Below are 14,007 nucleotides of genomic sequence, written 5' to 3'. Positions count from 1 at the left end.
GGCCCATCGCGCCTGCTCCGCCATTTCATCACGGTTGATCCAATTTTCCTCTTGGCCCCAGTCTCCTGCCTTCTTCCCATTTCCCTTCATGCCCTGAACAATCAAGAGGCTATCAACCTCTTCCTTAAATATATGTAAAGACTTGGCCTCCACAGCTGCCTGTGGCAAAGAATTCCACATATTCACCATTTTCTGGCTAAAGTGGAGAGAGTGAGCAGCTTCACGTTCCTGGGTGTCAAGATCTCTGAGGATCTAACCTGGCTTAACATATCGATGTAGGTATAAAGAAGGCAAGACAGCGATGATCTTTCATTAGGAGTTTGAAGAGATTTGGTATGTCAACAAAAACACTCAAAAACTTCTATAGATGTACCGTGGAGAGCATTCGGACAGGCTGCATCACTGTCTGGTATTGGGGGGGGGGGGGGGAAAGAGGGCTACTGTACAGGACCAAAAGAAGCTGCAGAGGGTCGTAAATTTAGTCGGCTCCATTTTGGGTACTAGTCTACAAAGTACCCAAGGTATCTTTAGGGAGTGGTGTCTCAGAAAGGCAGCGTCCATTATTAAGGAGCCCCAGCACCCAGGGCATGTCCTTTTCTCACTGTTACCATCAGGTAGGAGGTACAGAAGCCTTAAGACACACACTCAGTGATTCTGGAACAGCTTTTTCCCCTCTGCCATCCGATTCCTAAATGGACATTGAATCCATGAACACTACCTTACTTTTAAAGTATATATTATTTCTGTTTTTGGACTATTTTTAATCTATTTGATATCCATATACTGTTATTGATTTACTTATTTATTAATTATTACTTTTTTTCTTCTATATTATGTATTGCATTGAACTGCTGCTGCTAAGTTAATAAACTTCTGAACACATGCCGGTGATAATAAGCTTGATTCTGGTTCTGATTCTAAAGAAATTCTTCCTCATCTCCGTTCTAAAAGGACACCACTCTACTCTGAGGCTGAGTCCTTTGGTCTGACACTCCCCCACCATAGAAAACATCCTCTCAACATCCACTCTATCAAGGCCTTTCAATATTCGATAGGTTTTAATGAGGTCACCCTTCATTCTTCTGAATTCCAGTGAATACAGGCCCAGAGCTCTTCATATGACAAGCCGTTCAATCTTGGAATCACTTTCTTGAATGTCCTTTGAACCCTCTCCAGTTTCAGCACATCCTTTCTAAGGGGTCAAAAACTGCTCACAATACTCCAAGTGAGGCCTCACCAGTGCTTTATAAAGTCCCAACATTACATCCTTGCTTTTTTCTGCTAACATTGCATTTGCCTTCCTCACCACAGACTCAACCTGCAAACTAACCTTTAGGGAATCCTGCACAAGGACTCCCAAGACCCTTTGCAGCTCAGTTTTTTGAATTTTCTCTCCACTTAGAAAATAGTCAACCCTTTCATTTCTTCTGCCAACTTTCCAACACCTCCTTTGAAGCCTTTCCAATGTCAGCACATCCTTTCTAAGATAGGGGGCCCAAAACTGCTCACAGTACTCCCAAGTGGGGCCTCACAGGTGCCTTATAAAGCCTCAACATTATATCCTTGCTTTTATATTCTAGTCCTCTTGAAACGAATGCTAACATTGCACTTGTGTTCCTCATCACCAACTCAACCTACAGATTAACATTTAGGGAATTCTGCAAGAGGACTCCCAAATCCCTTTGCGTCTCAGTTTTTTGAATTTTCTCTCCATTTAGAAAATAGTCAACCCTTTCATTTCTTCTACCAAAGTGCATGACCATACACTTCCTGACAGTGTATTCCATCTGCTCCTACTTTGTCCATTCTTCTAATCTGCCTAAGTCCTTGTGCAGTCTCTCTGCTTCCCTATCACTACCTGCCCTTCCACCTTTCTCCGTATCGTCTGCAAACTCAGCCACAAAGCCAACAATTCCATCTTCCAAATCATTGACATATAAAGTAAATAGAAGCGGTCCCAATGTAGACCCCTGTGGAACACTACTAGTCACCAGCAGTCAGCAAGAAAAGGCTCCCTTCATTCTCACTCTTTGTCTCCTGCCAATCAACCACTGCTTTATCCCTGCGAGAATCTTTCCTTTCATCCCATGGGCTTGTAGTTTGCTAAGCAGCCTCAAGTATCATACTTTCTGAAAGGCCTTCTGAAAATCCAAGTACACAACATCAACTGATTCCCCTTTGTCTATCCTGCTTGTTACTTCCTCAAAGAATTCCAACAGATTTGTCAGGCAAGATTTTGAGGAAACCATGCTGACTATGGCCTATTTTATCATGTGCCTCCAAGTACCCTGAGATCTCATTCTGAATAATCAACTCCAACACCTTCCCAACCACTGAGGTCAGACTAACTGGCCTATAGTCTCCTTTCTTCTGTCTCTCACCCTTCTTGAAGAGTGGAGAGACATTTGCAATTCCAGAACCATGCCAGAATCTAGTGATTCTTGGAAGATCATTACTAATGCCTCCATGCTCTCTTCAGCCACCTTTTCCAGAACCCTGGGGTGTACACCATCTGGTCCAGAAGGCTTATCAACCTTCACACCTTCCAGTTTCCCAAGACCTTCTGCCTAGTAATGGTAACTTCACATACTTCATGACCCCTGACAACAGGAACTTCCACCATACTGCTAGTGTCTTCCACAGTGAAGACTGATGCAAAATACTTACACAGTTCATCCGTCATTTCCTTGTCCCCATTACTACCTCTCCAGCATTGTTTCCAGTTGTTTAATATCCACTCTCACCTCTCTATTACACTTTATGTATCTGAAGAAACTTTTGGTATCCTCTTTAATATTATTGGCTCGCTTACTTTTGTATTCCATCTTTACCTTTTTAATTTGCCTTCTGTTGGTTTTTAAAGCTTCCCAATCCTTTAACTTCCCACTAATTTTTGCTCTATTATATGCCCTCTCTTTGGCTTTTATGTTGGCTTTGACTTCTCTTGTTAACTACGGTGTGTAATTTTTCCAGAATACAGGACTGAAGGTGTGATATTTGAATGCACACAGTATACAGAATAAGGTGGATGATTTTGCAGTGGCTAGAGAGTGGCATGTATCACTGAATCATGGCAGAAAAAGATTATAGCTAGGAGCTTAACATCCAAGGATACAATTGTATCAAAAGGACAGGCAGGTAGGCAGAGGGGGTGCGGTGGCTTAGTTGGTAAAAAATGAAATCAAAATCTTATGACAAGATCACAAGGTGTAGAATCGTTGTGGGTAAAACTAAGAAACTGCAAGGGTAAAAAAAAACCCTGATGGGAGTTATACACAGAACAGTGGCAAAGATGTGGGGTACAAATTACAATGGGAGATTTTTAAAAATCATGTCAAAAAGGCAATGTTACAGTAGTCATAGGGGATTTCAACATACAGGTACAGTATATTGGGAAAATGAGGTTGGTACTGGATCTCAAGAGGGGGAGTTTGTAGAAAGCCTACAAGATGGCTTTTTAGAACAGCTCCTGGTTGAGTCCACTAGGGGATCAGCTATAATGGATTGGGTGTTGTGCAATGAACTGGAATTGATTGGAGACCTTAAGGTAAAGGAACCCTTGGGAGACAGTGATCATAATACAATAGAATTCATCTTGCAATTTGAGAGGGAGAAGCTAGTCAGGTATATTAGGATTACAGTGGAGTAAAGGGAATGACAGAAACATGAGAGTGGAGCTGGCCAAAGTTGATTAGAAGGGGACACTAGCAGGGATGACGGCAAAGCAGCAATGGCTGGAGTTTCTGGAAGCATTTCAAAAGGCACAGGATAGATATATCGCAAAGAAGTAGTATTCTAAAGGCAGGATAACATTGTGGCTGACAAGCGAAGAGAGGGCATATAATCAGAGCAAAAATTAGTGGAAGTTAGAGGACTGGGAAACTTTTAAAAAACAACAGAAAACAACTAAGAAGTCATAAAGAGAGAAAAGATGGAATACAAAAGTAAGCTAGCCAATAATATTAAAGAGGATGTTTCTTCAGATATGCAAGGAGTAGAAGAAAGGCAAGAGAAGATATCGGACCACTGGAAAATGATGCTAGAGAGGTAGTAATGGGGGACAAGGAAATGGCAGATGAACTGAATAAGTATTTTGCATCAGTCTTCACTGTGGAAGACACTAGCAGTGTGCTAGAAGTTTGAGAGTGTCGGGGCAGAAGTAAGTGAAGTTGCCATCACTAGGGAGAGTGTTCTTGGGAAATTAAAAGTTCTGAGGGTAGATAAGTCACCTAGAACAGATGGTGTACACCCCAGGGTCCTGAAGATGGTGGCTGAAGAGACTGAGAAGGTATTAGTAATGATCTTTCAAGAATCAACAGACTTTGGCAAGGTTCTGGAGGACTGGAAATTGCAAACATCACTCCACTCTTCAAGAAGGGAGGAAGGCAGAATAAAGGAAATTATAGGCCACTTAGACTGACCTCAGTGGTTGGGAAACTGTTGGAGTCTTTGACAAGGTGCCACACATGAGGCTGCTTAACAAGTTAAGAACCCATGGTATTACAGGAGAGATACTAGCATGGATAAAGCATTGGCTGATTGGCAGGTGGCAAACAGTGGAAATGAAGGGAGCCTTTTCTGGCTGGCTGCTGGTGACTAGTGATGCTCCACAGGGGTCTGCATTGGGACTTCTTCTATTTACATGACATGTCAATGATTTGGAAGATGGAATTGATGGCTTTGTGGCCGAGTTTGCAGATGATACAAAGATAGGCAGAGGGGCAGATAGTGTTGAGGAAGCAGAGAGGCTGCAGAAGGACCTGGGCAGATTAGAAGAATGGGCAAAGAAGTGGTAGATTCAATACAGTGTCAGGAAGTGTATGGTCATGCACTTTGGTAGAAGAAATGAAAGGGTTGACTATTTTCTAAATGGAGAGAAAATTCAAAAAACTGAGACACAAAGGGACTTGGGAGTCCTCTTGCAGAATTCCCTAAATGTTAATCTGTAGGTTGAGTTGGTGGTGAGGAACACAAATGCAATGTTAGCATTCGTTTCAAGAGGACTGTCAAATGAAGAGCATTTGATTGCTCTGGGCCTGTACTCACTAGAATTCAGAAGAATAAGGGGGAGATTTCATTGAAACCTATCGAATGGTGAAAGACCTCAATAGAGTGGATGTGGGGAGGAAGTTTCCTTTGGTGGGGGAGTCTAGAACCAGAGGACACAGCCTCAGAATAGAGGGACATCCATTTAAAACAGATATGAGGTGGAGTTTCTTTCGCCAGAGAGTGATAAATCTGTGAAATACACTGCCATCAGTGGCTCTGGAGGCCATGTCATTGGGTATGTAAGACAGAGGTTGACAGATTCTTAATTAGTCAGGGTTGAAGGATTACAGGGAGAAGGCAAGTGATTTGTGCTGAGAGGGAAATGGATCAGCTGTGATGAAATGCAGTGTAGACTTGATAGGCCGAATGGCCTGTTTCTGCTCCTATATCTTATGATCTAACATATGGCCTGGAACTCCCTCTCCAATTTATTTATTGAGATAGAGTGCAAGATAGGCCCTTCCAGCCCTTCATGCCATGCTGCCCAGCAACCCCGATTTAACCCTAGCCTAATTTGTACGTATTTGGACTGTGGGGGTGAGCTGAAGCACCCGGAATAAACCCACATGGTCACAGGGAGAACTTATAAACTCCTTAAAGCGGCAGGAAATGAACCTGGGTCGCTGGTACTGTAAAGCGTTGCACTAACCACTACACTACTGTGACATTTCCAATACCAAGAGGCACACACCAAAGCAGGGGTTTCCAACCTTTTTTATGCCATGGACCAAAAACCATTAACAAAGGCTCCATGGACCTCAGGTTGGAAACTCATGCACTAAAATAACATAGCCCCAAAGCCCAGTGTCACAATGGCACAACCAATAGGGAATGGCCAGTATTGCACATATTATTTTAATGTCTTTATAACAGATCTCATTTGGGTGGATTCAGCAAAGGATATGCAGTCACTGCAGCAGGTAATGTTTGACTCCTCCCCCTATGCTGGGAAAACTTCAGTGCAATATTGGTCCCACCATCTTCACAAATGAACAATGAAAAAAATCGGGGTTTGTAAAACCATACTCATACTTGCATACATTCATACCCACCTCATCCGCACACTTGCATGCTCTCCAGTGCAAGCATCTCCTCTCTATTTTGACAGAGCATCTTGACCTGAAATGTTAACTATTTTTCTTTGTACAGATGCTGTTCGATCTTCGGAATGCTTCAAGCATTTTCTGTTTGTTTCAGATCTCCAGGATCTACAGATTTTTAAAATATTCATGTTCTTCCTATAGTGTAGTGACCAGAACTGCACATGTATTCCAGCTGTGGCTAAACCAATGTTTTATGAAGTTGTACCATAACCTTCCTGCTATAGCCACTTGAAGGCAAATATCCCATATGCCCTCTTCATCACTATATCTATCCTTGCTGCCACCTTCTGAAATCCTTGGATTGTATACCAAGAACACTGTCCTCTGTACTTCCCAGAGTCTTATCATTCATTGTGCATTGTCTTACGCTCACATGCAATTACAAGGATTCATAGACTTACAAAATCATGCTCTCATACACAGGACACATTGACATACTTTACACACTTGCTCGTACTGTTTTCCTTTACTTTCTATTCTGGACAGTTATGGTCACCCTCACAGAAAAGTCCTCACCTTGAACTTTGTCTCTGATGTTCAAGTGGACTGGGCTCCAGATCTGCCTTGTGCTCTGTTGCACAGCTCCTTCCTCATCGTAGCCCCTGAAGGACCCATGAGGCAGAAAGTTGGTTCAAAGTTTGATAGCAAAGTTGTAACCAAACTCCTCCAAGAAACAAAGGCTATTCTCAAACGGAGCTTAAAAGAATTCAGAGCGATGCTGGAAAACTGCTTTTTGCCCTTTAATTGTCCTATGTGCCTTTGTGCTACCGGATGGCAGGAAGTGCACTGCATTCAGAGCAATATTTAGCCTGTTCTTAATGGGGCTATTTTTGCTTCCGTTAAATGTCAAAGCAAACATAAGGGAACAGGTGGTGTGAACATGATGAAACGAATACTCACAGCCAGAGAGCCAAGATGTGTGGGGGTAAAATCTGACACAGCAAGGGACACAAGATGGCTGAAAAGACTCCCCTTGGGGCTTTTTACAATCTCAAATAACCCCAAAACATCCTGGGATGCTTTCTGAAATAATGTAACCCCACAACGCATACTGCGCACAGCAAGATCCCACTAACAACAATGTGATAAGGACTATGGTATTCTTTGCATCTAAGGAAGCAAACAACGCCTATCTTAACCTCTCATCTGAAAAGAACACCCACACTGGGTGGCAGCAGCCTGGATTTCTGGAGAGGGATTCAAGTCGCAATCACCTGAATCAGAAGCAAGAGTGCTGTACAATGAGCCAATGGGAAGCAAAATCATTTTCAATCCCAGTCCATATAGTCTTAAATGTAGAATAGTATTACCAAATAGAAGTGCACTGACCATCTGTGACTGTGTCAGATGATTAACTATTGCTAAGCTATTAGAATAGAGGAGTTGTTCTGTTCATGCTGGCTTCAAGCCTCCATTCACACAGCACCACCTCTCCTACAGTGAGAGAGGAGTCTCCATCACATTACTGAGACAATGACAGACTTTTTACTGGGCCCTGAGTGAATATTAACCTTTTAATTACCGTTCAAGGAATCATGCACAACTCTTGGTTTTCTGTTATGCCTTGCTATAGAACATAGAATATTCAGTAGGATATGGCCCAGTCCTCACTCTCCAGGCTGAATGATTAAGTGCACTGCAGCCACCAGGAGGTGGCACCTCAATCCCCAGCTATCCTGAGCAGGGACAGCTGCAATCTGCCTCACCACCCCTGAGTTTTGGTTAAGAGTAAATTAAAGGTCCTTTGTGCAAAATCTTTCATAACCCGAGGACATTCAGAATGCTTGGCAGCCAATAAATTGCCTCATTGGTGTAGATTCTGTCGGATCATAGATAATCATGGAAGATTCCACAAGCCTTGAACAGGGTGAATTACCAATTTGTCAGTTACGAATGGAATATTTGTCAAAACACCAGAAAAATTCCTTGCTCCTTCAAATCTTCCCAAGGGATTGGTTAGGGTCACTTATACAGACTGACAGGACCCTGATTTAAGACAGTAACCAGGCACTGTAACCAGGCAAGACAGTAGCTCTGCCAATGCAGCACTCCATCTGTACTATTCTGAGATGACAGCCTCAAACAGCCTGGGTTCCCAATACTATCTGCTGGAAGGTACGCCTATAGGGGTGGCAGATGGGCCATAGGACTATGGGATTATGTGTGATCCCATTCCAAAAATCATACCAAACATCAGTCGCTGGATAAGGCAAGCAGAGCCCCTGAAACTCCAGTGAGGAGTCAGTGCCTGCAGCGAGCAGAGAAGACACAGCAGAACACTAAATAATCCACATTATTTATTGCTTTATTTACCAAAGGCTGCCTCTTGGAGTATAAGAATCAAATGTGTAAAATAGCAGAAAACACATAGAAAGATGAGTGACTCACCCTGCTTCGCCCAGGCTTTCCAGGGCATTCTGTAGCACTTTTAGGTTTCATCCTGACTACTGCACTCCAGACAAGCAGCAGGATAAGGAGGAGGGAACAATAAGGAGGGACACAGCCACAAAAGCAACAAGAGAATGGGAATGGATGATCAACAGTTTCCTGAAGCACATCCCTGCTTCCCTGAGAGAGTCCCACATCCCCCTGCTTTCTCCCAACAGCCCCCACCCTCTTCTACTGGAGCAGGGTGTTGCACACTGACAACCCTGTGTGAAACGGACAGCTCCACTGACGCAAACACTTGGCAGATTAATCTTTCAACCAAAACAGTCATTTCAAAACTCCGACTCGTTTCCTGTCTACACCCACACTATTTAACTGCAGGAGTTTTTGTTGCAAATTCCTGGTAATTCCCAGTTTTATTTAGAAAAGAGTCACAGGAATTACAGTTTGCATAATGTTCCAATCCAGACTGCCTATTTCTCAATCCAAGCTGCAGAATCTGGTTAACCATGATAACATAATAATCCTTTATAATGAGTCAATTTTTCACTTGCTGTTGAAAGTGCATTATTTTACTTGGAAAACTATATATACCTTGAAGTGATTCCTTTGATTTTCCAATTCTCGTCCTTGTTTTCAAGTCCCTCCACAGTCTCATTCCTCCTGATCCTCCTCCTGGTGTGCACCCCTCCAAGGGTGTAATGCCGAGGAATTATAAGGCATTGGTCAGCCTGCATTTGGAGTACTGTGAGCAGTTTTGGGCCCCTTATTTAAGAAAGGATGTGCTGACATTGGAGAGGGTCCAGATGAAGCTCACAAAAATGATTGCTGGAATAATAGGGTTATCATATGAGGAGCATTTGATGGCTCTGGGTCTATATTCGCTGGAATTTAAAACGAGGAGTATCACATTGAAACCTGTCAAATATTGAAAGGCCTAGATCAAGTGGATGTGAAGAGGACATTTCCTTTAGTGAGGGAGTCTGGTTGTAAAGGACACACCCAATAGAACGATGTCTATTTAGAACAGAGATGAGAAGGAATTCTTCAGCCAAAGGGTGGTGAATATGTGGAATTCATTGCCATTAATGGCTGTGGAGGCCAAGTCACTGGGAATATTTAAAGCAGAGGTTGACAAGTTCTTGTTTAGTAAGGGTGTGGAAGGTTACAGGAGGAAGGCAGAATGGGGTTGAGAGTGATAATAAATCAGCCGTGATCAAATGGCGGAGAAGACTCCAAGGAGCAGAAACAGATCATTCGGTCCAATATCTTAAAGTCATAAGACCCACCAACTCTCATCTCTTTGCCATGCAGGCATTTAATTGCTCTCCAACTGGCAGCTGTGCCTTCAGCTGCGTGGGCCTCAAACTCTAGAATTCCCTTTGTAAACCTCCCTACCTCTCTCCTCCTCTTAAAATTCTCCATGAAGCTACTCTTTTAACTAAGCTTTGGATCACCTGCCCCAGGATCTGTCATGGGATTCCATGCGAATGTTTATGCTGCAGTGAAGATGCTAGGTTAAAGGAACTGGCTATTGGCAATCCATACAGTTTGTCGCAAAAGCACAAGTAGGAAAATAAATTCTGCAGCCAGTTAAAAATAGATTTATCCAAAGGTTATTTTTCATTAGTGCCCTTTTATTTTTCTTTATCATAGAACATGGAACATAGAAATCCACAGCACATTACAGGCCCTTTGGCCCGCAATGTTGTGCCAACCATGTAACCTACTCTAGAAACTACCTAGAATTTCCCTAGTACATAGCCCTCTATTTTTCTAAGCTCCATGCCCCTATCTAAGAATCTCTTAAAAGACTCTATTGTATCAGCCTTTACCACCGCCGCTGGCAGTGCATTCCACACACCCACCACCCTCTGTTTTTCTAACATCCCCCCCTATACTTTCTTCCAAGCACCTTAAAACTATGCCTCCTTGTGTTAGCCATTTCAGCCCTGGGAAAAAGCCTCCGACTATCCACACAATCAATGCCGCTCATCATCTTATACACCTCTATCAGGTCACCCCTCATCCTCCGTTGCTCCAAGGAGAAAAGGCCAAGTTCACTCAACCATAAGGCAAGCTTTCCAATCCAGACAACATCCTAGTAAATCCCCTCTGCACTCTCTCTATAGTATCCATATCCTTCCTGTAATGAGGTGACCAGAACTGAACACAGTACTCCAACTGGGGTCTAACAAAGGTCTTACATAGCTGTAACATTACCTTATGGCTCTGGAACTCAATCTCACAGTTGATGAATGCCAACACACCATACGCCTTCTTAATAACATTGTCAACCTGCACAGCAACTTTGAGTGTCCTATGGACACAAACTCCAAGATCTCTATCAAGAGTCTTACCATTAATATTATATTCAGTCTTCAAATTTGACTTACCAACATGAACCACTTCACACTTACCTGGGTTGAACTCTATCTGCTAGTTCTCAGCCCAGTTCTGCATCCTATTGATGTCTCGCTGTAACCTCTGACAGCCCTCCACACTATCCACAACAGCCCCAACCTTTGTGTCATCAGCAAATTTACTAACCCATCCCTCCACTTCCTCATCCAGGTCATTTATAAAAATCACAAAGAGGAGGAGTCCCAGAACAGATCAATTTGGAACATAACTGGTCACTGTTCTCCATGCAGAATATGACCAATCTACAACCACTCTTTGCCTTTTGTGGGCAAGCCAGTTCTGGATCCACAGAGCAAGGTCTCCTTGGATCCCATGCCTCCTTACTTTCTGAATGAGCCTCACATGGGGAACCTTATCCAATGCATTACTGAAATCCATATACACTACATCCACTGCTCTACCTTCATTAATGTGTTTTGTTACATCCTCAAAAAATTCAAGCAGGTTCGGAAGGCAGGACCAGACCTTGACAAAGCCATGCTGACCATTTCTAAACATATTATGCCTTTCCAGATGTTCATAAATCCTGCCTATTAGGATCTTCTCCATCAGCTTACCAACCACTGAAGTAAGACTTGCTGGTCTATAATTTCCCGGGCTATCTCTACTCCCTTTCTTGAACAAGGGAACAACATTTGCAACCCTCCAATCCTCTGGTACTTCTTCCATCCCTATTGATGATGCAAAGATCATCGCCAAAGGCTCAGCAATCTCCTTCCTCGCTTCCCACAGTTGCCAGGGGTATATCTTGTCTGGACCCAGAGACTTATCTAACTCAATGCTTTTCAAAAGCTCCAGCACATCCTCTTTCTTAATGTCTATATGCTCAAGTGTTATAGTCCACTGTAAGTCACTCGCACAATTGCCAAGGTCCTTTTCCAGATGAATACTGAAGCAAAGTATTCATTAAGTACCTCCGCTATCTCCTCTGACTCCACACACGTTTCCACTATCACACCTTATTGGTCCTATTCTCGCACAGCTCATCCTCTTGCTCTTCACATACTTGTAGAATGCCTTGGGGTTTTCCTTAATCCTGCTCACCAAGAACCTTCTCATGGCCCCTTCCAGCTCTCCTAATTTCATTCTTGAGCTCCTTCTTAGCACCCTTGTAATTTACTGGAGTTCTAACAGTACATAGTTTCTTGAACCTTTGTAAGCTTTTCTTCTTAACTAGATCCTCTCATGCTTTGTACACCATGGTTCTTTTACCCTACCATCCTTTCCCTGCCTCAATGGAACATACCTAAACATAACACCATGCAAATGTTCCCTGAATATTTGCCACACTTCTGTCATGCATTTCCCTGGGAACATCTTCTCCCAAGTTTCTGCCTAATAGCATCATATTTCCTCCTACCCCAATTATTGTTTCCTCAAGTTGTCTGCTCCTCTCCCTCTCCAGTGATAGAGTTGTGATCACTACCTCCAAAATGCTCTCCCACTGAGAGATCTGACACCTGACCAGGTTCATTTCCCAATACCAAATCAAGTACAACCTCTCCTCTAGTTGGCTTATCTACATATTGTGTCAGGAAATCTTCCTGAACACACCAAAAAAACTCCACTTCATTAAAACTCCCCTTGCTCTAAGGAGATGACGGTCAATATTAGGAAAGTTAAAATCACCCATCACAACAACCCTATTATTATTGTCCTGTTCCAGTATCTGTCTCCCTATCTGCTCCTCAATGTCTCTAACTATTGGGGGGAGGTCTATAAAAAACACCAGGTAGAGTTATTGCCCCCTTTCTGTTTCTGACTTCCAGCTACATTGACTCAGTGAACAATCCCTCCATGACTTCCTCCTTTTCTGCAGCTGTGATACAATCCCTGATTAGCAATGCCACATCACCATCTCTTTCGCCTCCTTCCCTGTCCTTTTTAAAACACCGAAAGCCCAGCACACTCAGCAACTATTCTTGGCCCGAGACAGCCAAGTCTCTGTAATGGCCACAATGTCATAGTTCCACATATTGATCCACGCTCTAAGTTCATCCGCCTTGTTTATGATACTGCTTGCATTAAAATAGACACATCTCAAACCATCTGGCTGACTGCATCTTTGCTCTAACATCTGCCTGTCCCTCCTCACAAACTCCCTACAAGCTGTCTCCTCTTGTGCACCAATCGCCCCATCCTCTGCCTCTTCACTTCAGTTCCCAAACCTCTAAAAATCTAGTTTAAACCCTCCACAATAACATTAGGGAACCTCCCTCTCAGGATATTGGTTCCCCTCCAGTTCAAGTGCAACCCGTCCCACTTATACAGGTAACCCCTTCCCCAGAAAAGGTTCCAATGATTCAAGAACTTGAAACCTTGCCCCATGCCCCAATTCCTTAGTCACTCATTCATCTGCGCTATCTTTCTGTTCTGGCCTTCCCTAGCTCATTGCACCAGGTGTAATCCAGAGATTACCACCTTAGAATTCCTGCTCTTCAGCCTCTTTCCTAACTCCCTAAACTTACTGTGCAGGACCTCTACCCCTCTCCTGCCTTTGTCATTGGTGCCAACATGTACCACGACCTCTGGCTGCTCACCCTCCCCTTCAAGAATACTCTGCAACTGCTCAGAGACATCCTGAATCCTAGCATCCGGGAGGCAACACACTACCCTGGCATCTCTTTTGCTGCTGCAGAATCTTCTATCTGTCCTCCTAACTATCGAATCCCCTTTGACTATCGCTCCACCTGACTTCTCCCTACCCTTCTGAGGTTCAGAGCCAACCACAGTGCTATTGGTCTGGCTGCTGCTGCCTTGCCCAGATAGGTCATCCCCCACAGCAGTATCCAAAGGGGTATACTTGTTGCTGAGGGGAATGGCCACCGGGGGACCCTGCACTGACTTCCTTCCCCCTTTACCTCTCTCGGTGTTCACCCATCTAAACCCCGAGTTCTGCACTCTGGGTGTAACCACCTGCTCAAAAGTCTTATCTATCAATTGCTCTGCCTCCCGGATGATACTTATTTCATCTAATTCCAGCTCCAGCTCCTTAATGTGGTCTTACAGGAGCTGGAGTTGGCTGCACTTCCCGCACGTGTAG

At 43.5% G+C, this 14,007-nt stretch overlaps 1 protein-coding gene across 5 annotated transcripts in view; it reads right to left on the bottom strand.

The window, feature by feature from the left end:
• Window positions 1–14,007, bottom strand: part of LOC132384632 (tensin-2-like) — a 259,306-nt gene that overhangs the window by 192,867 nt on the left and 52,432 nt on the right. The window contains exon 1 of one of the 5 annotated variants that reach the window (XM_059955936.1): window positions 9,135–9,251. The exons of 3 other annotated variants lie outside the window; for them this stretch is intronic. Coding sequence is in view for 1 of the 2 variants with exons in the window: in XM_059955934.1 (XP_059811917.1) it covers window positions 8,541–8,591 (51 nt within the window). In the remaining variant the exon portion in view is untranslated. Of the gene's footprint in view, window positions 1–8,540; window positions 8,769–9,134; window positions 9,252–14,007 lie in introns of those variants that run through there. One more of the 5 variants, XM_059955934.1, reaches the window with a different exon arrangement.

Source organism: Hypanus sabinus, chromosome X1 (genome assembly GCF_030144855.1).
Source record: "Hypanus sabinus isolate sHypSab1 chromosome X1, sHypSab1.hap1, whole genome shotgun sequence".
Taxonomy (NCBI): domain Eukaryota; kingdom Metazoa; phylum Chordata; class Chondrichthyes; order Myliobatiformes; family Dasyatidae; genus Hypanus; species Hypanus sabinus.
The sequence above is the reverse complement of the archived record's forward strand: the minus strand, read 5'-3'. Positions and strand labels throughout refer to the sequence as shown.